This window comes from Gigantopelta aegis, chromosome 10, assembly GCF_016097555.1.
Source record: "Gigantopelta aegis isolate Gae_Host chromosome 10, Gae_host_genome, whole genome shotgun sequence".
Classification (NCBI taxonomy): Eukaryota; Metazoa; Mollusca; class Gastropoda; order Neomphalida; family Peltospiridae; genus Gigantopelta; species Gigantopelta aegis.
The window spans coordinates 71,539,195-71,565,361 of record NC_054708.1 but is presented as its reverse complement, the minus strand read 5'-3'; the positions used below and the strand labels follow the sequence as shown (position 1 = coordinate 71,565,361).

General features: G+C 35.8%; 1 protein-coding gene across 2 annotated transcripts; it reads right to left on the bottom strand.

Annotated features, from left to right (window-relative positions):
- Positions 1-1,722: 1,722 nt before the first annotated feature.
- Positions 1,723-25,847, bottom strand: LOC121384464. Of its 2 annotated transcripts, XM_041514866.1 has the most exons (10): positions 25,746-25,847; positions 20,641-20,730; positions 19,800-19,889; positions 18,199-18,252; positions 14,753-14,848; positions 13,488-13,583; positions 12,655-12,707; positions 11,674-11,737; positions 3,778-3,830; positions 1,723-2,576 (listed from the first exon to the last, which is right to left on the bottom strand). In XM_041514866.1, the coding sequence occupies exons 1-10, from the start codon at positions 25,762-25,764 to the stop codon at positions 2,457-2,459; spliced, it is 735 nt and encodes a 244-aa protein (XP_041370800.1). In that variant the 5' UTR covers positions 25,765-25,847; the 3' UTR covers positions 1,723-2,456. The 2 variants fall into 2 exon arrangements, with proteins under 2 accessions (XP_041370800.1, XP_041370802.1); XM_041514868.1 differs by lacking the exon at positions 19,800-19,889.
- Between the last annotated feature and the right edge of the window lie 320 nt (positions 25,848-26,167).

The window sequence follows — 26,167 nt, the reverse complement described above, 5'->3', positions numbered from 1 at the left end:
TATATATATATACATACACATACATACATACATACATACACACACCCACGCATGCATGCATGCAGACAGAAAGACAGACATAGCATATAATATCTTACATATTTTTCAGATCACATACTTTAACAATTTGATAACTGTGCAAATTAGATGTAAATTAATCGGTCACTACGCTAGGTTTATTGACATTTAAGCAAACGTACATGGGTGACACTCCATAATTGACTTATGCATTCATAGTCGTCAGATAAAAACATTCCAATAGCAATTTTACACTTAGGTTATTACCATTATGCGAGCATAATACATTATTTTTATTCCTAATATATGATATTGACGATACCGACACACACAAGGGTAATAATCTATTTATCATATAATCTCAAGCTTAATACAACGCGTTTTTGTAAACTGTAGACATAACTTTAATTCCAGTCTACCATTACTAGATATATAATCAAATGACGTTAAAAAAAAATGTCACGCAGTGTCGTTTTGAATGGAAATGGTGTCAAACATGAATGACGTCATTTTGGATGTCCTTACATCAAAATAAACTAGTGCTTAATGTTTTTTTATTTTCTGAACGCTGGACAGTTTTCTGCGTAAAATTGATATTGGAATGTTTTTATTTGATGACTATGAATGCATACGTCAATTATGAAGTGTCACCCTAGTAAGTTTGCTTAAAATGTCGATAAACCTAGTGTCGTGAACTCGATTAATTTACATCTAATTTGCAGTTATCAACTGGGTGGAGATGAAAACACCTGGATGTCTTATAGAGGATAATGCATCATATGACCGTATGGATGTTCTACAATAAATCTCATAGGGTTGGGGCAAAGGCAATATCCATAAAATAATTATTACTCCTCCCCAGGCGTGTGTGCAAGGGGGAGGGTTTTGGGTGTCGAATCCCCCTTGCGTAAGTAATTTTTTTTTTTTCCCCAATACATTTTCCAGGTGAGCATATCTGGACTCCCCTATAAAAGTTGCTCGCCAGTCTAGATTTCCCACCCAGCTAAAATTCCTGCACCTTCCTCTCCCATGCATAGGCATCAGAAGATTACAACTGGCAGAGCCAGCCAGTTAACAAGCTGATAAAACACACGCACACAGTTATAGGCCTAAATTAAGCCATCACATTTATATACTGCAGGACGCAAGTTAAAGTTCGTAATGTTTACAACAAATTGGATGTCAAACATTTGGCAATTTTGACATATAGTCTTAGAAAGAAAAACCCGCTACATTAGTAGCAAGTAGTCTTATATATGCACCACCCCAAAGACAGGATAGCACATACCATGGTTTGATATACCAGTCGTGGTGCAATGACAGCAATTCAGGTGAGTGCTTTACCACTGGGATACGTTCCGCCTCTGTTGGAGGTGAGATGCTGGACATTGCACAGTGTTTTCTCCCCGTTCCAACTGGTTTTTATAACTAGGATATTATTAGCATGGTATGTAATTTACTGTCTGTGGGGAAAGTGAATACAAAAGAGTAACTTGTTGCCATTTAATACAGGTGGCCAAGTATGTGTTGGAAGCAAGTTTGTTCTCTTGCATAACGATGTTAGGCCATAGTTTGAATTGATCTCCAGCACATTTTAAACTAGGCTATCGGATGCCTAACGTTTTATTGTAGTGGCTGCCTAACGTTTTATTGTAGTGGTTACACTCGGTCTGGAAACTCAAACAAACCAAATAAAATACTCTGTAAAATTAGCAGCAAGGTGTTTTTATATGCATCTGACTGACTAGCAACAAGTCATTTTTAAATGCTTTCTTCCCACTAACAAATTAGCCAAAATATTGCCAAGTTCTTTGAGGCATGTACATGAATACCTGATTTATTTTATTTTACTATTTTTGGACAGTCGTTTTTGTTTTTGTTTCTTTTGTTTTTTCTTTTTCTAGAGCGGATTTAAGGAAACACATTCTTTTATCCTTTGATATTTGAAAAAATGTATTTACATACAAAATATTGACAGACATTTATAAACAATATTCACAATAGCATACAAGTATATAAATTAGAATATAAAATTCTATACACGTTAGGACAGTTATAATAGTTATGATGGTGGGTAAGATAGGATTGCTTTAATACAACATAGGGAATAAACTTAGTCTACAGCCACACACACTATTAATATTGAATTATCATACTTTGGAAAAAAGAAACAAAAAATAAAAAACACAAAGAAGAATTTACATGTTAAGTACCAAACTCCCAACAGAAAACACTACAAAACAAAGTCTACATAATGCTTATCATACATACACTGTACAACAAAATTATTTCAAAATTAACCACGGAAAAAAACCACAAAACTATAACAAATTGATAAACACAAAAATAATAATTAAAAATTGATGGGTTCACAGGGTTACATGAACAAGTGAGATTTGTCAAAGTGCTCCCTGTGTTTGTTTCTGGAATGGCCTTGCTCAGCACTCGACCTCTCCGAGGGTTTTCACTGAGAAGTTTGGTTCAAATGCTTGTAAAGTTTCCTCCATCAGCTCCATCAGTTTGTGTTGACGGAATACTGTGAATTCCAGCGACAATATCTAAACAAGAAACAATAATAATCACACCGGTTCTTCATTCCACATTTTACTCAACTTATACTGTGTGCTAGCTAGGGGTGGATTTTAGCTCAGTTGGTTGAGCACTTGCCTGAGGTGCTTGCGTCACAGGATCAAACAACCTCAGTAGATCCATTCAATTGAATGGGGGTTTTCTCATTCCAACCAGTGCACCACAACTGGTCAAAGACTGTGGTGTGTGCTTTCCTGTCTGTCAGAAAGTGCATATAAAAAGATCCCTTGCTGCTAATGGAAAAATGTAGCAGGTTTTCTCTGATGACTACTAGTCATAATTACCAAATGTTTGACACCTAGTAGCCGATAATTAATTAATCAATGTGCTCTAGTGGTGTCATTAAAGAAAACAAACTTTAACTTTAACAATGTGTCAGCTAATGCTAGGTAGACATTGTCATCTAATTGTTGTTTGGGTTTTGGAGTGGGGTTTTTTTGGGGGGTTGGGTTTTTTTTGGAGAGGGGGTGTTCAACTCTGCTGTTTCTGTCTTACCCAATCACAGGTAGTCGAATTGCCAGTGTCCAGAGAACTGGTGGTTTTAAAAGATATGATCAGATTGGAATCTAATAAACAGTTAATGGTCTGGAGTGTGCGTCCTTAAAAATTGGTGGTAACAACTACATGTAGACTGTTGCATGTTAACAAATTTGTTTTAAACTAAAAAAAAGCCAGTTACAAACTTTTAAAAAGCAAGCATTGTGTAATGCTGGTTTGATATTATTCACACAATATTTCCTTTTGAGAATTAGATTCCAGTCATATCACATACATAAAAAGACAAATCTTATGAAATTCATGATTCTGGTGATAAAAATACCAGAATGGGACAGCTGAATTGAGAAAAAAAAACAATAAAGGTATTTGCCAGCGTCTGCAATGTATAAAGCTGAATGTTCTCAAAACAAACGTCCATGGAGTTTAAAAAGCCCATGTATGAGTGTGCGCGCACCAATGCATGCATGCGGGCATGAATGTGTGTGTTTGTCTGGTTACTTCTGTTATTGTTCTATACTCTCCTACCAGGGCAGATTCAAGATTTAACAAACCACTTAATCAATCAGTATCAGGGCTGGTGATGCTTTTAGGGCCAACCTCACAACAAACAACAAAAATACCAAAACAAACAAAATACATTGTCACAATAATAAAAAATAAAATCATAATTACTTTTGTTTGTAAAGATTCCATTTCAGGTGTAGACCTTGTCGATGATGTGAAGACTGAAAAAAAAAAAAAAAAATTCTTGTTAAACAAGCTAAGCAAGGGTTATGATACTGGATCATTACAACATTGTTAATGTTAAGAGTTTTTAGTTTCTACTCATAGGACTTAAGGACTATGTGAGGAGGACACATGCTCAAATGTGGGAGGGGGGTGCACAAGCACATTGTCTTTGGATTATATAGAGAATACATGTACCTAGTTAATGACATAAGAGATCGGCTTTATCTTGTGAAGGTAAGAATGGGAAATTCTGTGAGGCTTGCACAGTGGAATTTCCTATTCGGCATGAACAGAATGAATCATTAAGTATTTGTTGTTTTTATCCTGGAAAAAGCTATTATTTCTGTTATTTTAGCTACATTGTACACTGACCTAGAAGTTAAATGAGCTATTTTGTATCTATGTATGTGACAGTGTTCGAGCTTAAGAAACATTTTGACTTGGCCTTTGGGCAAGTGTTGACAGTACTTTCACTTGGGGGTTTTCACTCAAATTGTAAAGTAAATACATTTATCAATATCCAAACAACATATACTATGAGAAAACATTTATTTTGGACAATGAACATTATTTTCATATACATTGTATCTTAACATCTATTTATTCCACTGTGACTGCCGATGAAATTCATCATGTTCCAGGCTTGTAGGTCTATTAAAAAATCAAAAATACTACTAGTCAGCTGTGTTGGTAAATACATGTATAAAAATACATTAGCCTACAAATATTATCACTAGCCAGAGATTCTGTCCCTCAACTTTTGTGACATTTTTTTCCATATATAAAATAAACTATTTGTCAGCATGGTTTTATTTTGCAACTAAAACAAAAAAGTAGTGAAAAGAAAACGTACTGCAAAATAAACTCATTCGGAACACCTCAGCTGAAGTGTAAGTAAGAATCAAATGACCGGGTTGTTTCAAATGGGTCAATATCGAAGTCTTCTCGTAATGTCACATAATATGATAAGGACGACATCATGGTAATTGTCTTCATTTCTAATCCGGTTTAACTTTAAAAAACAATTTATCTTAATTCTTATTTTGATACAAAGACAATTATTTCCGATTGCAGTGTTAACAGTAAATCTATCTTTTGTCTCAGAAATTAACGAAAATATAGCCGATATTAAAACCCCCACTGGAAATACCTTACGGGTACAAATAAAGTATGGGTACAAATGAAGGGTTCAAACAAATAATAAACATAGATGACTTTTGCAGAAGAGATATGCATATAAGAAAATATCACGTAGATGCGGTAAAATAAGCATTATGTTTACAGACATTATGTTTTCGGAACCCTGCTTCATTTCACCAAGTTAAAATGGCGACGAGTTTGCATTGTAAAAACAACACCACACAACATTCAAAACGTGTACCGAATTCGCAGATCAACATTACAAGACAATGAGTCGTTCGGAGGATTATTGCCAGAAGTGGATTTTGGTATTGACTCACATAGGAAATAGTTTTTTTTCCATTTTGGACGAGCTAGGCTAAAAATGGCAAATTTGGAAAAAAATTCTATCACCACGGTTACGGTTTTCAGTTTTTCTTCTATAACCAAAACAGAACGGATTCCACAGTTAACTGCACATCACTATGATGAATATAGATCTGAACATTCAGTCATTCCACTGTGACTGTCAATAAATATTTTTGTCACCAGGCGGGCAAACTGGGACAAGGGTTTGATTTGCCCGTCAATATTTTCAGATCAGGCGACCGCTAAGATCGAACCCTGATGTGACATCACATGCTTGACGTCAAAAGTCATAATCTGCTATAGTATTTGTTTATGACTTAGCTTTAATCGGTCATCATAATTGGCAGATAGAAACAGTGGTTGCAGGATATATATATATATATATATATATATATATCTATATATATATATATATATATATATATATATATATATATATATATATATATATGGTAGGACAAAAAAAAGTAAATGTTTTGGGACTCAAGGGGGATATGGGGGGGGGGGAGATATGGGGGTGGGGAGGGGGTCACAAGTTGAGTATTTTGAATAATTGTCACGGGGATTCTATAATTCCCGTAACCGAATAAAACACGATTATCAAAATGTCTCTCCTACTTGTATATCTATTAGATCTCTCTGTAACAGGCTGTTAAACCCTAGTATGGCTCGTCTCTAGGTATGATCAGAGATACGATCTTATATAAAGTATATATATTTATAGCACGTTTAGCTCACTAGAAACACAACAAAAACACAATACACTTTGGAATCTGTATTAATCTACGCTGACAAATGTACAGCCGTAGTAGTAAATTAATAACAGCAATAATAACAACCCAGAACTGATCACTTAATTAGTTAATCTCTAGGTGTCTAGTTACACAATATGCGAATCACTTCACCGTTACACCACACCCACACGTGTGATAATTGAGAAACGTTTCCAGGAGAAGTTAATTAATAAAGGAATTACAACACCATTCCTAACTGGTTAATTTTTAGTTAACCCTTACTACTCGTTCAGTAACGTGTGATAATTTAGAAACGCTTGCAGGGGAACTTAATTAATAAAGGAATTACAGCTCTATTCCTAACGGGTTAATTTTTAATTAACCCTTAACTACTCTTTCAGTAATCTTGTAACACAGAATTAATACTTATCACAATAAAGACAATAACCTACAGTGTACCTAGGTCCGCTAGGATGACTGGCTAAGCTTTATATTACCAAATACTCGTATAATGTTAGAACAAAAAGTCTACGATTTACTTCGTCAGATGACCGAAGACACTGTCTAAAGAATATTGGTATAATACAGTATTAAAATATTTAAAGTCACATCAATCACATCAAGGTTATACACAGAGCAGAAAATATATTTACCAAAGTCCAAACGGACTAACGTTCCCTCGGAGCCTTCGTATTCGTTCTCCTCGATATCTCTAAAACACTAGCTATTTATTATAAATCAGGATTTTGCCTGGGGGTACAAGGCGGTACCTCACGTATCATCTCATATTCTACATCTACTAGAGTCGGTATATTTCTCTCTGATCGTCAGTCTGGCTTTCGCCAACCGCGAGCAATCTCCTGGCCATAAACAGCACTACCGGAGATATTACGTAACTACTAGCCACATGGCCTCCGCACCTGGCTGAGGGTGTGTATTAGGCATACCGATCGAGGACGGTCGCGCAGAAGTCTTACGTAACAAGTTGCCCATCTGGGCTACGGGCAATAAACTGCACACAGCCCTCTAACACAATTAAAATCGCCACAGGCGAAACAAATTTAAGAGCATGTTCCGTGACACACCCCCACCTCAAAAAGGATATTTCCTCTACTCTAGGAATAGGGAAATATACTACATTAAAACAAAGGGGTGCGTTAACCGACGCATACGGGCATTTATAACACATGTAATAATAAGGTGACTACCTGTAATCACACTGAGTCTCTGAGTCCCTGGTATACAAATAGAATATATATAAACAAAACAGAAATAAAGAATGTCAACACATTATCATAACGTTCAACTTCGGAACAGGGCATCAGCGATTACATTGGATGTGCCCTTGATATGTTCAATGGTAATTGGGTATTCTTGCAGAAGAAGACTCCACCTCAAAACTCTCTGGTTGGAGGCTTTCATTAGGATGGTCCCGTCCGTCTTCGTCTTCTTGGAACAGCACAGCTCCAGCACCCACGTCACTGGCATCCACAGCTAGCTTGAAAGGCACTCGGTAGTCTGGTGCTGCCATCACGGGAGACGAGTAGCGCCTCTGCTTGAGACGGTTGAATGACTTCTCGCATTCACCTGACCAATGGAACTTCGTTTCCTTCTTTCTCAGCGTCGCACGTTTTCCAGGTTTTCTCCGATAGGCATGCTGTCGACGCGGTGTAGCGTTGGGTTCCAAGCGCACATCTTGGCTTAAGGTATTGGTAACCGTTGGAAGGTCCCGACAAATGGAAACATTGTCTTGTATCAATGTAGTCAGCTTTGCTCGCTGGGGGTTCAAGTCTGCTAGAATCTGGCCGTTGGCCAACTTGACCTCTGCAGTCTTGACGTCATCACAGGAAATTGAGTGTCTCTCAATTTGGACCGGTCTCTCTGGAACTATCGGCAGTCTGTCAAAATAACCTTTTAGCAAATTGATGTGACAATACCTACTTTTCCTAACCCTATCAGGAGTGTTTATCATATACCCTGTCTCATTAACTCGTTTGTGCACAACATAGGGACCGAAATACCTGTTCTGCACAGAACCCCGTTTAATGGGAAGGTACAGCAGCACCTTGTGCCCTGGTTTAAATTCCCGATTCTTAGCCTTCCTATCAAACACTGATTTTATTTTGCTCTGAGCATGGCTCAGTTCCTTCCTAGTTAGTTCGGTCGCCGGCAACCTCCTATCCCTAACTCTTTTATTTATTAATACTCCCTTGTCCACAGTTAACAAGGTAGTGCGAACTGCCAACAATTTTGGATCAGCCCCCTGCTCTAGAATTAACTCTTGTCTATTACAAGGTAAATCCCCTCTATCAAACACAACTGGTTCAATTCCCCTCTGCGGGAGATCAACAGGTTCCACCACATTTAATTTGTCAGTTGACTTATCTACCATTTTACTGATAACCTCATCCACTCCAATTTCATGGCTCACACACGTATCAGACAAATCACAAATATCCTCTAGGTCCCGTGCTAACCTACTGGCCATAGCCCTAGTCTTTACACACGCAGGATATCTAATCTCATCAACCTCACTCTCTTCTACTGTTAAAGGGCTGTCTTTAATTAACAATTGGTCACATGTCGGCTGACAACACTGACTAGTCAAATCATTACCCAACAAAACTCCTATGTTTTCAACAGGCAAGTCCTTCACAACACCCATAACGACTGGTCCCGTCACAAACTTCGAACACAAGAAAACCTTATGTAACCGGACAACCATTTTTTCGCCAGTAACTGAGGTTAAGGCCAAACTACGTCCTATGTCTGAATTTTTAATACCAGCTAAACACTCTTGCGTGATCAAACTCTGACTACACCCGGTGTCTCTATAGATTGATATAGCCTTAGGACTCAATTCTTGTTTCACATCACAAACCATACCAGTGGACACATACGGGTTTACTTTCTCTGCCATGGGACTAACCATTAACTCTCTCGCTAACGGAGCTGACCTCACTAAACCGACCACTTGCGCATTATCGCGTTTCCTTTTAAAACAGTCCCCGATAAGATGGTTATCCTTTTTACAGTAACTGCAATGTGGACGAAAAGTTCGTGCATTGGCTGATAATGCAGGTCTATCCTTACTTTGCCCACCAGGTGCATTCCTGGCCTGACTAGCTGACCAACTAGATGACTCTCCCCGATAGTTACTTTCCCGGGAAAAAGCTGGCTGAAATTTCTTCTTATCACCCTGTTGTAAAGAGCTACCCGGTACTGCCTGAGCTTTGTGTATTAACACGTAATCATCTGCCACTATGCCTGCCTCCTCTATCTTTTTGACATCACAATCCTCTAAATGAATACGTAAGCTAACTGGTAATCCATTTTTAATGTCCTGTAAGATCAACAACTCCCGTAACTCGGTATATGACTCTACCTGATGAGACACCACCCATTTATCAAACATCCCTGCCTTCTTAGCCACAAACTCACTATAAGACTGACCCTGCGTTTTTCTCAACTCGCTATACCGTAAACGATAATCCTCAGGTCGTAATTCATACGCCCTCAACACTGCAGACTTAACTAGGTCGTACTGACTTGCTCGCTCATCACTCATTGAATTATAAGCTATACTAGCCTTCCCCTTAAACTTAGACACGGCTAACAATGTCCACTTAGACTGCGGCCAATTTAGCTGCTTAGCGGCCCGTTCAAAAAGTTGAAAGAACATGTCTACCTCCTGATCGTCAAATACAGGCACTGATCTATAAGCCTCCGACATGTTAAAACCATTTCCTGCCTCACGTCTAACTTCTTCAGTATTCAACTTTAACTCATGTTCCACTTTTAATTTTTCTAACTGGAATTCTCTATCCCTCTCTTCTCTTTCTCTCTCCCTTTCTCTCTCCCTCTCTCTATCTTCCCTATCCCTCTCTTCTCTTTCTCTCTCTCTCTCTCTATCTAATGCACGTTCTTCTCTTTTGTACCAAAGTCTTTTAAAAGCTAATTGTTGTTTCACACTTAACTCATTTATCTCTATCTCTGGAACAATCTCACTGTCTTCCATAACAGGACTATCACCAAAAACTTCCTGGATAATAATTGTCCTTATATCTCCTAAGGTTTTAGCTGATGTTAAATCAATTTCTCGCTCACCCGCGATTTCAACTAACTCGGCCTTACGTGCTCGCTTAATCTCCACTACACTGAGCGTAGGCCTATCCAGCAAATTCTTATCCATGTTTAGATATGACGCACTTAATATTAATTAATTTTCTAGTGAACAACGTGCTACTTCTAGTAAATTTGTAAAAATAATTTATAAAGCCCCCATTTACAAACAATACTTTTTTAAATATGCATGTCCCGTTTCAGATCCGGGACGAGCGCCCTAATTTTCTACTCGAATAAAACACGATTATCAAAATGTCTCTCCTACTTGTATATCTATTAGATCTCTCTGTAACAGGCTGTTAAACCCTAGTATGGCTCGTCTCTAGGTATGATCAGAGATACGATCTTATATAAAGTATATATATTTATAGCACGTTTAGCTCACTAGAAACACAACAAAAACACAATACACTTTGGAATCTGTATTAATCTACGCTGACAAATGTACAGCCGTAGTAGTAAATTAATAACAGCAATAATAACAACCCAGAACTGATCACTTAATTAGTTAATCTCTAGGTGTCTAGTTACACAATATGCGAATCACTTCACCGTTACACCACACCCACACGTGTGATAATTGAGAAACGTTTCCAGGAGAAGTTAATTAATAAAGGAATTACAACACCATTCCTAACTGGTTAATTTTTAGTTAACCCTTACTACTCGTTCAGTAACGTGTGATAATTTAGAAACGCTTGCAGGGGAACTTAATTAATAAAGGAATTACAGCTCTATTCCTAACGGGTTAATTTTTAATTAACCCTTAACTACTCTTTCAGTAATCTTGTAACACAGAATTAATACTTATCACAATAAAGACAATAACCTACAGTGTACCTAGGTCCGCTAGGATGACTGGCTAAGCTTTATATTACCAAATACTCGTATAATGTTAGAACAAAAAGTCTACGATTTACTTCGTCAGATGACCGAAGACACTGTCTAAAGAATATTGGTATAATACAGTATTAAAATATTTAAAGTCACATCAATCACATCAAGGTTATACACAGAGCAGAAAATATATTTACCAAAGTCCAAACGGACTAACGTTCCCTCGGAGCCTTCGTATTCGTTCTCCTCGATATCTCTAAAACACTAGCTATTTATTATAAATCAGGATTTTGCCTGGGGGTACAAGGCGGTACCTCACGTATCATCTCATATTCTACATCTACTAGAGTCGGTATATTTCTCTCTGATCGTCAGTCTGGCTTTCGCCAACCGCGAGCAATCTCCTGGCCATAAACAGCACTACCGGAGATATTACGTAACTACTAGCCACATGGCCTCCGCACCTGGCTGAGGGTGTGTATTAGGCGTACCGATCGAGGACGGTCGCGCAGAAGTCTTACGTAACAAGTTGCCCATCTGGGCTACGGGCAATAAACTGCACACGGCCCTCTAACACAATTAAAATCGTCACAGGCGAAACAAATTTAAGAGCATGTTCCGTGACAATAATGTTTTTTTTTTTGTTAAAATATACCTCCAGGGTTAACTTCATATCTCTTTGGCTTGCTATACCTCTGTGCTGCTGATTCTGTCTCATTCTTTGAAGAAGAAGAAGAAGAAAAACATTAATAATTTACATTCAGAAATATAATACATATAAGTGTTCAGCAATTGTGAAGAATATGCACTTATTCAGACTCTTCATTATCTACACTATAACCTGCCTCATGTTTGCTACTATACTTACAAATACTGTCACCTGGCCACAGACCACAATTATTTATGCTATATGTTTCTATATAGTGTTAGTGGCTATAGCATTTTTATTAATATCAGTAGGCCCATGGATTTGTTTTAATGAACGTTTACCTGATGATGATAACATACTCTGAAAAGGACAACTCCTGTTGTCCAGCTCTTTCTCCCAGGATATTGGTTTAAACAAACACACCCACTAAACTTGACTGGAGTACACCCATTTTACACAAAAAGCAATACTTTTGCATGGGCCGGAATTACCACAAAAAGGTCTTCAATGTCAACAAGTTAAACATGATGCTCTCCCCTGTCAGTCTAATAGTTGCCAATTCAAAGCTGTCTGCCATGAAATAATCAGTCAAACAGAACACTACTTGCGCAGATATATTTCCAGATTTGGGTCAACCAAATGGGAAGATAACTGTGATCCAAGGCCACCAGGTGCCAGTTGTTCAAAGAATGGTTAAGTTGACCACAGGCTTTTATAAATATCTATTTTTAGATATTCTTGGAAATGTAACATCCAATAATAAATGTTTCTGTTTTGTGTTGTTACCAAACCAGCTGGCTAATCATTTGAACAACAGATTCCAAAATATCAATATGTGAGTTCTTGTATATATGAGCCTATGGCCTTACATACAATAAAGAATTGATTGATTGATTGATATATGATTTTAAACTACACATACAGTACAAAAATAGCAAAAACATGTTGAATGCATTAGGTGTTGTCAGCAGTGATAAAATTACTTACACATAAAGCCATTTCTAATTTAGATACTTTCTTTTTAAGCTGGCACACAGTGTCTGAAATATCAGAAAATAAAATGTGTTTATTAATTAAAGGTCCTGTGTCAAACTTTAAAAAGTTAAAATTACAAACAAAATTTATTTTCAAATTCATTTGTAATAAATAACTTCAAATTAATCGATCCCATGCATAATCTTTCCATAATTAACTCTAGAATAATAATTTTAAAACATCTTGTACTGGACGACAAGAGGGGTTTCCAGAATAATTTGTGGCTAAATATAGCACGGCCACCAACTGTTTCTTTTGTCAACTGACCACAAAGAATTGTGGGTAAACTTAGTATGTTGAATGTGTACGTATAAAATAGTGACACTCTAAGGATTCCCCTTTAAAAAAAAAAATCTACTAGTAAATGGAATTATTTTGTTGTAATTTGTTATTGGCATATAACTAATGGTATAAACTTTATGTTTCAAAGCAAAAATTAATAAATATTTTTGAATGGAACCGCCATTATTGCAACTTTGACACAGTACCTTTAAGTTGTTTAATAACATTTTTTATTATCCGCATGGTTCAACATAACCAAGTTAATAAAAATCATATGAAGAACATGTGTAATAACAAGTAATCATGTGTTCCATCAATGACGTAATTTTGGGAAGCGACATCATAATATGGTGTGGCTTACCGATATGTCAGAAATGTTTTTAAAAAACGGCGGGTACTAAAACAATTATTACACTTGTGTGTAAGTCGAACTGATTTTATATAAAAGTATCGATGACAAGTACTGGAAACTGAATGTGTATTCAGCAAACATCTTCACAAACCTTTCAACTTTACATTTTCAATGGCATATGCATCCACACTCTCCTGGAGGTATGCTTGCTTCTCCCGATAAAAAGTGCTCATTTTCCGCAGCTTATCTGCAGCAGTGAATATAAATGATTACTAAACGTGTTGTAGCTGAACAATGGTTGTTAGTTATTTGCACAGTGCTTGAATGGAAACGGAATGAATTAACTAATTAATGTTTAACGAAACCCTAGCACAAAGAATATAGTGGCTACTGGGTGTCAAACAAAGGTAAGTAAATAAAAAAATGATGGAAATAAATAAAACATAAGCAATCAAATGCTTTAGGTGAATGAATGAGTGAGTGAGTGAGTGAGTGAGTGAGTGAGTGAATGAATGAATGAGTCTGCAGTAATAAAAATACCACGTGGTTTAATAAAATAAAATTTTACATAATGTTAAATAGGATCCTGTACGTGTTTCAAGTACAATTATTATAGTAGCTGGTACATCAACACAAGTAAATTATAGGAGTTTTCTGGTCAGATGACAGATATGGTCTTAAATTATTCAAGGTGACTTTCAAACCTTATTGTAAATTGATGGCGAGTGTGTTTTGTATTGTGATTGGTTAATTACATTCTTTTTTCGGGATCAAATGAAAATAACACCCGGAAAGCTAATGACGTCATTAGAAAGTGACGTCATTAGCAATTGGAACAGGAGAAGTTGATGATTCAAGGGTCTAGAGTTAGATTGTAGCCAGGTATTTTTTTCAAGAAATACCAAATATACAGTTCGTTCAGTAGAAAAACGATTCAGTTTACAATGGACATAACCATATTGAGTTTTTAAATTTGCGGGAGTTATTGTTTATTTGATGCCTGCAAATGTTTCATTTTTGACCTCAGGGGCATGTAAAATTACTCTCTCTCTCTCAAAGTTAAGTGCATTTCAAACTTTGACCCAGTGAGATGCTATTTGATAAACTGCTACCATAAGCATCGAGATATAGCAGAAAGTTTGTTTTGTTTAACAACACCACTAGAGCACAATGATTTATTAATCATCAGCTATTGGATGTCAAACATTTGGTAATTTTTACATATAGTCTTAGAGAGGAAACCCGCTACATTTTTCTATTAGTAGCAAGGGATCTTTTAGCATCAAGATATTTACCCCCAAGTAAGTTTATAACTGTATTTCAGCCTCATTTTCCTAAATATAGCACTGGTGCTGAATTTAAAACTGACACGTGAAAAAAAACCCCACCAACTATCAACCAGTTTAAAAATAAAACCTTTAATCTCTTGGTTTTCTGCTGCATATGCATCCAGCCTCTCTCGCATTGTGGACAGTTTACTCTGGTAAAAATATCTCAGTTTGTCCAGTTTCTCTGTAATGATAAAGTTTGTTTTGTTTAACTACACCACTAGAGCACATTGATTTATTAATCATCAGCTGTTGGATGTCAAACATTTGTACTTCTGACATGTAGTCATAGAGAAGAAACCCACTACATTTTTCCATTACTAGCAAGGGATCTTTTATATGCACTATCCCACAGACAGGATAGCACATGCCACGGCCTTTGATATACCAGTTGTGGTGCACTGGCTGGAATGAGAAATAGTCCAATGGGTTCACTGACGGGGATCGATCCTGGACTGACCACGCCTTTGGCGAGCACTTTACCACTAGGCTACGTCCTGCCCTCTGGGCCCAATTTACGAAGCCTGTGTTTGTTTTATACGTGTGTACCTGTAACTACATACATTTACTATGCTTAATAACTTCAGCCCCATTTCTTTAATGTCGGTTAGGCTCAGTTTATTTAAACTTAGTTCTGAGCTTGCTGCCATTCTTATACCCGGTAATGTTACTTACTAAAAGAGATTTTTAATGACAAAAATTAAATATTAAATATATTTTCTTATTTCTTATTTCAGTGTCTGAATATTCAATGTGTTTCTGATAGTTCTAATGCTTATAAATGGTTAAAAGCTCATTTCATTTTCTGTTATATTTTTCGAATGTACAAAATTATTGACAGGTAAAATCTAGTTTGGGCAACTACAACAGGCATGTGAGCAGGAATTGTAGCGGGGCGTGGGTTTAGACTGTGGCGACTGCAGTTTATAGTAGAGGTCGAATCATGCTCTCTCAGAAAATATGTCGTGAAAAAAGAAAATCTGCTTGAGAATGGAAAGGTTTTGACCCCCGAAACTCTCCCGCCACACACACAACTGTACAAATGTTAGGAATGAATGAATGAATATTTAATGACACCCCAGCACAATGAATACATTGTCTATTGAGTGTAAAATAATGGTAAATACAAACATTAGGATGACAAGAGATATATTGAAAATAAGGATACTGATATTTTAAACAATAAAATTACTTTACTATATCTTTAAATAACATGTACGGTAACAAAGTTAAAAGTTTATTTTGTTTAATGACACCACTAGAGCACATTGATTTATTAATCATCGCCTATTCCATGTCAAATATTTGGTTATTTTGACATATAGTTTTAGAGAGGAAACCTGCCACATTTTTCCATTAGTAGCAAAGAATCTTTTATATGCACCATCTCAAAAAAAGGAGAGCACACACCACACCATTTTATATACCAATCGTGGTGCACTGGGTGGAACGAGAAATAGCCCAATGGGCCCTCTGACAGGAATCAGTCCTAAACCCACTGTGCATCAAGCAAGCAATTTACCACTGAGCCATGTTCTACCCTAAATAATATGTAAATGAAGTCATTAAAAAGGCTGCAGTAATACAAAACAGTGACATCAAACTCGGGACAGTCCCTTGAGACATACAGCTCACTTCAGGGGAATCCAGAAATTCAATTCTTGTAATATTCCCATTAGTGAACATCATGCAAATTTAAAAATTTAGATTCCCATAAAATCAAATTAAAAAAAAAAAAACCCAAAAATACATCTATTAGAAAAAAAAAATGTTTTGAGCTTTGTAAATGTTTTTAGTCTTTATTAATTTATTTATTTTAAAAGAAAAAATGTATATCCATAATCTCTTTCACTTTTCCCTGGGAGTGTGTTGAGATATATCTGTAAATAAGGAATCTGTGAATAAACTGTTTTTAAAACATCAACAGTATATCGAGGCTATTTCATGGGATTTTTTTCTAATACTATTTTTATGTCAACTCGTGATGTGTGAAAACTATATCTTTCACTTTGCTTATCCTATCGAAAATAAGTTACGCCATTATATATTTCTTCCGATGGAACTTTTCCAAAAAATTTACATGACTATTTTTTAAAAGTAATTTGAATAAAAATTATCTTTATTTAATTATTATATTAACATTAATATTTAATAATACTGCTGTGCAAACATATCTGACAAAGCGATCCTAAAAAGAACCCCACAAAAACAAAACGAATCGAACATTTTATTTTAACTTACACTCAGTGACAGGACATTAATTGTGTCATCATTATTTAGCTTCATAATAAGTTAGTTTTAGATATGTTTTGTTAACTGCACTTCATATCACTTTTCTTATAGGTATAGTTGTTTAAATTGCATTTTTTATTTTTCAAATATGATCAGATGCATTGGTAATCATCAAACTTAAATACAAAGAAATGAGACAAAGGGAGATAATTAGAGAATAACTAACAAGCTACGAGGAATTATGAATTATCTGTCCCGAGTGAATGAATGTTGTAAACCTGAGCCTTTGGTGAGGGTTTTACAACATTAATTTACGAGGGACAGATAATTTGTAACTCCTAGTAGCGAGTTGGTTATTCTCTTTATTACCCATTGTCAATTTTAACTGATTTTTAATGTAAAAATTCCTCTGCAGTCTACAACAAAGCCATCAGCCATTACATCATATAGTATTATGCACATTACATGACGTAATGTAAGTGACGTCATAGTATAACGGATTTCTTTTTACAGCTAAATGTTTACAGTACAAAATAATACAACTGTATTTGTATTTGAAAATAATTATTTTTATATACATGTATCACTAAAGCCGCTGTTTATGAAAATATAACATTTCATGTTTAAGAAACAAATGAGTCCATTTGTTTTTGTAAATCTTTGTAGATCGTATAACGTATGTGTAATCTGACTCATGAATGGAAACATTATATGAATGAAAGTGAAATTCAGGCCATGGCAAGCAACCAACCAAACATCGTGATTTTTAAGCCAGCCATTCAGTGGCTGTAGAAGCAATCTGCACACTGTATATTTGAGCCCATATGGGTAATAAAATTTAATCATGAATTTTACAAAAAAGTAAATACGATTTCTATATTTTCACTGTAGCTAAAATACAGTGAAAATATGACTTTTCACCGGATATCACTTTTATGGTTTCTGTAGATCTATATATTTCATTGCTATGTATATAATAAATACATATATTTTCATGTAATGTGCAGACAATAAAATATTAATCACGATATTATTTATAATACCGGTATCCTCAAATTCTCAATTAATTCGTCCGTTAGAAATTTGTAAAAAATCTCAAGAAAACACTAGGATTCTGGTGAATGTGATGAAATAGAAGCATGCATGAAATGCATCAAATTCGATCTATTTACAAAGCCTTCGTGTCCCAGTGTTATAAGACCATTTGTGGAATAACTATAATTATAATTCATGAAAAGGAAAAGTAATAATAATAATATTTAATCAATTGAAAAATTATCAAATAGAATCCAAAATACATACCAGTTTGCCATTCCTGTGATATACGGGCTGCTTCTTGGGAAGCCTGGATAATTTCTAAGGGAGAGAGGTAATACAATAAATATTAAGACCTTTTTCACTATTTCAACTTAGTACATGTAATTTAAAACTAACTTAGTACAACGTCAGGGGTGAATTTAAATCCAGTTTGTAAAGCAAAGTCACTTTTCCTCTAACTTTGAGATGAAGTTTAACATTCAACAGGAGGGAGAGATGACAGACTTATAAAATAATGAATAAAAATCAGCAAGAACTTAAATTAACCCATTATTATACAATTTGTACATCATCATTTATGTTGAGCTTACAGATTTTATTTATTACAAAGTTTGTTTTATTTAACGACACCACCAATCTTCGGCTATTGCATGTCAAACATTTGGTATTTTGACATATAGTAGGAAACCTGCTACATTTTTTCATTAGTAGCAAGAGTGTTTATATGCACCATCCCACAGATAGGATAGCACATACCACAGCCTTTGTTATACCAGTCATGGTGCACTGGCTGGAATGAGAACTGGCCCAATGGGCCCACCGATGGAGTTTGATCCCAGACCGACCGTGCATCAAGCGAGCATTTTATCACTGAGCTACGTCCCGCCTCCTTAATTATTACAATAAATTCTGTGTAAAACTATAACATATAATCCCTAAAACATTTAAAGCACTTATAACCCTTAAAAACATAATATACATTGAAATAGAATTATATTTTTCATAGCATTTTATACCCAAACTAATAATTTTCTGAAATATGTCTGTCTACAAATAAGTAAAAACGTGCACAACCATTTCTCTTGTAGACCCTGCCGTTTGAGGGGAGCTATCACTCTCACTCCACACCACTCCCCTGAGACTAGTTCAACTTTTCAAGGAGTCATTTTTAGTTCCCCTTAGCAGGTGAAAATGTTTTCGATATCAATATGGTAAAATCTTAAATTGCTCCACATTAATAAAGTCATGATCAAGTTATTCAGCTACAGATGTGTGTGTGTGTGTATGTGTATGTGTACGTGTGTATGTGTGTGTGTGTGTGTGTATGTGTGTGCGCACGTGTGCATGTGTGTGCCCGCACATGTGTTTTAATCTTTAGAGCTGGGCGGTATTGAAATTTCAGGTTCGGTACCAGTATCGGTATTTTTGGGGTGAATTACCTCAGTATCAGTACAGTATTCAGTATTGATACAATACCAATACCGATATCGAGCGGTATTTTCGGTATACTCAGCTTTAAATGCATGCCCGAGTTAAGTCTCACCCGCTAATTTCATCTAAATAAAATTAATTTACATAAACAAGGCCCTTATATCTCTCTCATTTTCAGCTATTTTGCGTTTCAGATATATTGTTAGAGCTTTACTAAATGGCGGGAAACATATTTCAATACAGAAATTTCAGTATTTGGAGATTTGCTCTGTATGGTAAATCGGTATTGACATGGTATCGATAATGAACGGTTTACACGATATACTGCCCCGCTATATAAATCTTGTATGTATTGTCTCTCTGTCTATTTCTGTTTCTCTCTCTCCCACACAGACACACACACATGCTCTATCTCTCTCTTGCCATTAACATACCACATTGATGTTTTAGTCGTTTCTTTTCTTTTCTCTTTTGAATCCAAGAGATCATTGATAGCGACTTTCTCTTCTTACACTCACAGCATTCTAAATACCGGTACACAAGTCAATGTTGAAAAACAAAATGAAAATAAAAAAATACAATATAGAAATATAGTTTAAACAAGGAGCAAATCTCTATTTGAACTTAAAATAATTGATTGTCTTTATAACTAAGGATGTTGTCTTTTTTCTTTAATTTTTAAATTTATCAACTATAGAGGTGGTTCCAGGATTTTAATTGAGAGGAAGCAACAGCACTTGATGGGATACATAGGACATACACACGACTGATAGAAATATTTGATTTATTGCCAAACTGTCTGTTTGTTATAGAAATTGCCTACTCTGGTCCATTTAAATTAGTGTTGGGGAACTGGAATTTCACAATCGGTCATCAGTTATAATGAATCAGTTTGCACTAATTTAATAATTTAAATACACTCACCATATATTCTACCCACCCACCACCAAGAACCTGAATGTAGATTATAAACTCACACTCATGCATACATGTACTCACTCTCACAATCACTCTAGCTCTCATATCTCTCTCGTCTCTCTCCAGTCTCTCTCATCTCCCATCTCCCTCTCTCCCTCTCCATCTTCCATCTCCCTCTCTCTCTCTCATCTCTCTTCTCCTCTCCCTCTTCCTCTCTTCTTCTCTCTCTCTCCCTCTCCTCTCTCTCTCTCTCTCTCTCTCTCTCTCTCTCTCTCTCTCTCTCTCTCTCTCTCTCTCTCTCTCTCTCTCTCTCTCTCTCTCTCTCTCTCTCTCTCTCTCCTGCTGATTATACTCTACTGTTTTGTCGCTTTAGATTTTTCTTCAGTTTTCTTCTTTCAATCCAAGACAACAATCGAGCAGTCTTTGTTCGACTGCACTCATCACATTCTGAAAACAAGTTTTCAAGTATCAATTTTCTGAAATGCATTACCGGTATTGGGACAAAACATACTTTTGTCACAAATTATGCATGCACATACCTCGGTCCTGGTAGGCTTATAATTGACAAAAAGAAAAACCTCAGATCTGTATAATACATTTTCTTTTATTACTATTTAAAAAAATTTTTAAATATTATTTGAGTTTTAATTAAAGGGTAGGCTTAATTAATTGGTTCTCTTATATGTTATGTATTTCTGCCTGAGGGGTCATTCATAATTATCAATATTTTTTACGTGTACAAACCTTTTCATATTTGGGTACCACCATCCTAAATGTTGATTTTGTAAGTAACATTTTATCAAAAGTTTTTGTTTGTTTAATTTAAAGTCGTACACTGGCATCAACCCCTGCATTGTAAGTAAATCTTAATGATGAGTTTGTTATTTGTTTCAAGGATTGAAAATGATGTAATATTTTGTGATTTCATCTCCTAATATTATGCTTCCGACTTAAAATCTTGGATTCACAGAATCCAGCTGAAGTCGTAGCATGCTATATGATTATGTTTCATTTGCCAATATGATGTAAGATTCATTTATACCAGTGCTGGTATTCATCGACTGAAACAGTGATAGAAATGAGCAGAATTTTTTTCAATAGTCTACCGGACAAGTACATCTACAAATCTACTTGTCCATCAATACTTTTACTTGTCAAAAATAAGTTGTTAATTTTATTAAAGAGCAAGGACAGTGTTTGTCATTGCTCAAAATGAAACAGCATTATACATTTTTACTTGTCCACTGGGCAACCACTAAGGCACATTTTGCTTGTCCCAGCAGATTATCACTTGTCATGACAAACAGATAAGTGCTTATTTCGAACACTGTGAAAGGTGAAAGTGACACAACAGTTAACACGCGAATGACAAGTGCATGATTAAGAACAATGGGGTTGTAAGGAGATGACAATTTATATATATACAACGCAGTCAGTCCGCAGTGACATGCCTGTTCAATCTTTATCTTTTAAAGTGATGGAACATATTTAATGTGATATACAATTAAAATTATTTTCTTTAATAATGGCATAATTTTTATTAGGAAATCTGTCACCAAGACCGAATGCCCTCTTTTTAAACCCAAGTAAATCTTTATAGTTTTTGGTCACTCGGCATCTGAAAAGGGTTGTATATTTTGTCAATATAAATTACAGAGAAAATTGTATTAAACTATTGGAACGATCTCTCTCTCTCTCTCTCTATATGTATATCTACAAATATCTCATCATCAGGCAACCATAACACTTTATGTGACTAGTAGGAGTGTTTGTTGAACATTTTACTGACCCCCCCCCCCCCCCCCCCCCCCCTGCAATTCAGTGGTCCCTTCAGTCAACCAAGTTCAATTGTTTAGTTGGAACACACTTAATGCTGGTCATTTAGATGCATGTTCAATCATGCCTGATGGCACAGAGATTCAGATACTTAATAATAACTGTGCAGTTACTGTTTTAATATTTACTTTTAATCTGTTTTCAATTTACAAAGTATATTTTATTTTTAACAATAAGGAAAAAATACATCTTTAAAACAAAAAATCCAATATAGTCACATCTCCTAATATTACGCCTCCGACTTAAAATCTTGGATTTGCGTAATCGCAGAATCCAGCTGAATTTGCAGCATGCTTTGTGATTATATCCATGACCAACTGATTTGAAGTGTTCTGAATTGTGACATGATCCAACAATTCAGTAGGAACACACTAGTCTGGTGAACAGCACGGGACCCCTTTCAATAATGTTTCAGTTACAGACATAAGAGATGACAGGTTTCTTCCTTATTATTATTATTATTATTATTATTAGGCGCGTGTGCAAATTATTTTGACTGGTTCACAAAGTGGTATTTCGGTTTTAATGTATAGCATAAAAAACCAGTGTACTGTTGCATGTTTCATCGTCCAAAGGTTGGCTAATTATTACTTAACCCAGTTGAATCCAGTTCTACGTGCTGGGACAAGTTCAGCCTGCCGTTTGTGCGTGTGTGCACGCATGTTAATCTTGCACTTTTATAGCCAAAACTCCTCCAGATAAGACACCGTCCTTCCACCCCAAAAAGGTAGTAGTAGGCTAATAATAATAATAATAATAATAATAATAATAATAATATAGTAGCAGCAGTAGCAGTAGCAGCAGCAGTAGTAATAGTAATAATAAATGTGTATTATTATTATTATTATTATTATTACATGTATTATAATGTTGGTAAAATCACGTTGCGATGGGGTGGGGTGGGTGGGGGCGGTTGTTACAGAAAACCAGTGCTCTACAAAGCAAGTTCAAATTTACTCTTCCCTGGCCAGTAAAGTATAATATTTTAGTCGCCAGCCACTTATATTTAGTAGCCAGCTAATATATACTTGTAATTAAATCGATTCATCTGCCATTTTACGGCACATTACTAATGCCGTAATTGTTATTAGGACCACATTCGAATGAACTTGTGAAGGGGTAATTCCTAGTTGTTAACTAGTAATTACAAGTTACTGTTTGTGTCCCGTGCCACTAAAACAGTGAAGGACTATGAACTATCATTATCAAATTCCATACCCAATAATTTTAATAAACGAAATTAAGCGAATTACTATTTTAATGGCACTGCTAAGATATGCATTTAAATTGCAGTACTCATTCAAAGTTAAATAAAAGCATTGTGATAATAATTACCAGGCTTCAACATGTTACTAGTAGTTGCCAATCGGCCACCTTACTTTTGGTTTAAATAATATTTATTTTCGTAAAATACTGCCTTGCAAATCTGTAAATACTGTTTTGTAAATAGCTGTGTCTTTAAAGCCATCTAAAGTCAAGTCATGAAAATATAAACATGTTTTCATCCTCCACTGGTGAACATGACTTCCGACGTGATTAAAACAACATTTTTGACTGGAGACGTCGTTATTGTGGAGGGACCCGTCATCACGATAAGCACGACACGATTGGAGCGCAGAATAACGCATATATAAGTCGACATTTAAAATAATTAATGTTTGAGTTTGAAACAGACAAGTAAAGAAACACAGTGAATCAACAATCTCATTTTAAAAAAAAGAAAGAAATGTTTTATTTAACGACGCACTCGACACATTTTATTTACAGTTATATGGCGTCAGACATATGGTTAAGCACCACACAGATTTGAGAGGAAACCTGCTGTCGCCACTTCATAGGCTACTCTTTCCGATTTGCAGCAAGGGATATTTTATTTGCGCTTCCCACAGGCAGGATAGCACAAACCATGGCCTTTGTTGAACCAGTTATGGATCACTGGTCGGTGCAAGTGGTTTACACCTACCCATTGAGCCTTGCGGAGCACTCACTCAGGGTTTGGAGTCGGTATCTGGATTAAAAATCCCATGCCTCGAATGGGATCCGAACCCAGTACCTACCAGCCTGTAGACCGATGGCCTAACCACGACGCCACCGAGGCCGGTAAAAATCTCATTTTAATACATAAATAAAACCTGGCTCTAAATGGGACAGGACCGATTTGGTCCAAAACTGAACTGGGGCCGAATTATTTCCAAACACTTGAAATTCAAGTATTACCTCCCTTAACGTCACTGTTATTCCTAGTCCGATTAACTTGTCTCAAACTTTTATTTTTCCAACAAACTACCGATAGAAAACACGTTTTATGGAAGATACATTGCTACTGGTCCACTGTTTTCCGACGTCCAGTTTTGTTTCCAGATTAAAGTAAAATTATTGGACAGTCGCCAACTGGCAAATGTGATTTCATTTTTAAACGCCAGGGAATGTTTTTAGTTGCCATGGTATTTTTGAAACATGGGTGTATAGCTCTGCTCTCCAAATAGCTGTTATTTTTCTCAGAATATCAACAATAAGTGTGATATGGTGGTTATGTAGATGGTTGAATAAAGTACTTTTAGGTACAAATCAAATGTATATATTGTCATATAATATTTTGTTGGGTCAGTAATTAGGTCAACCATCCGTGACAGAGCGCGTTTAAGTGTAGAAATACTAACAAAAAGGTAGGTATTTAGTTTAAACAATATTTTATTCCATTTGCTGGTGGGATTGGTCGACAGGCTACAAGCCTATATTAGGACCTTTCCCTACACTTTTTTACAAACAAACTGACAAGATGACAGACAAAGTACAATTAATAACTAACAATAATAATAATAATAAAACATAATAGTAGATGAATAACATAAAAGTGAGCTACAAAAAGGAAAGGTACATACATAGAAATAATACAGGTAGAGAAATGTAACAGTTTCAAAACATTTAGTGCTTACAATAAAGTCATGCACAAATTTTAAAATGTCTATATTTTCCTGATTAGTGTAGATCGCCAAATAATCAAACATTATAGTTAATGGGTATTTCGATGCACCCTGAACAGAGGGCAATGACACAAGAAATGTTTGGCATCTTCCACATGAAGCCCACAAACACATTTTGGATTATCCAAGATATGACACTTAAATTTATGGCCATTTAGGTTACTGTTACCCATTCTAAGTCAACAGTGAAGTATCTGCTGACGTCTTTCACCAAAATAAAAGTATGATGGTATAGGTTCAGTCACATTAATTCTATGTTTGAACCTAGTTAGATAGGTATTTGAATAACTGTCTGTTTATAAATATTGATATGCTTTAGAACCAAATGTTAATGCTCACAGAAACTGGCCACACATGATACCTGTTTGTATCACATTATTTCTGTGAAACTTGTTAGTAACCTCTTGGCGTCTCTTGTGATGTTTTTATTAGCAAAAACGACTGAAGCGCGAGCGTGCTCATGAAATTCACGAAAATCGCCGAGTCTCGAACTTAGAATACTCTCGATTTTACAATACTCGACCATACTATTTTTTTGCGCAATTTAGCAAACGGCAGAGTAGCCTACTCGGACTAAAACAAACTTCACCACTTTTATTCAAGCTAAACCACCATCAAGCATAATAATTAAATTAGACTTACTATCATCCGAGAAATACATATCTACTGCGGATGGCCATTAATATGTAAAAATTTGGATCTATTACGTTTCTATTCAACGTTGCTAAGACGAGTAGTTTCCCTTTGCTGACGGAGGCGTTAGGTCTCACCACACAGATGTCATCTGTCATTGAAATCCAAGTTAAATTGCTCAAATTCGAATGAAGATTGCCAATAGAACGTGTTCTCGTTGGCACTAAAAATATACACCATTACGAACATACATTATATAAGCATTTATTTTACAGGTCCAAACCACCTGTTCAGGAACCGAATCACAACTACCGCCTCTTCCGCTATACAGCCATGTTTCAAAAGGTCAATGCACAATGGGCAAAATTCAGTCAGAATGCTTGCTATTGAAAACTACCAATTGTTTTAATTCTTTCCCAATTACTAGAAGT

Coding starts and splice junctions, on each gene's coding strand:
- LOC121384464 (XM_041514866.1), bottom strand. Junction 19,890..20,640: donor AAATCTAAAGCGACAAAACA/GTAGAGTATAAT, acceptor ACCGGTATTTAG/AATGCTGTGAGTGTAAGAAG. Junction 18,253..19,799: donor ACGACTAAAACATCAATGTG/GTATGTTAATGG, acceptor TCTCTCCCTTAG/AAATTATCCAGGCTTCCCAA.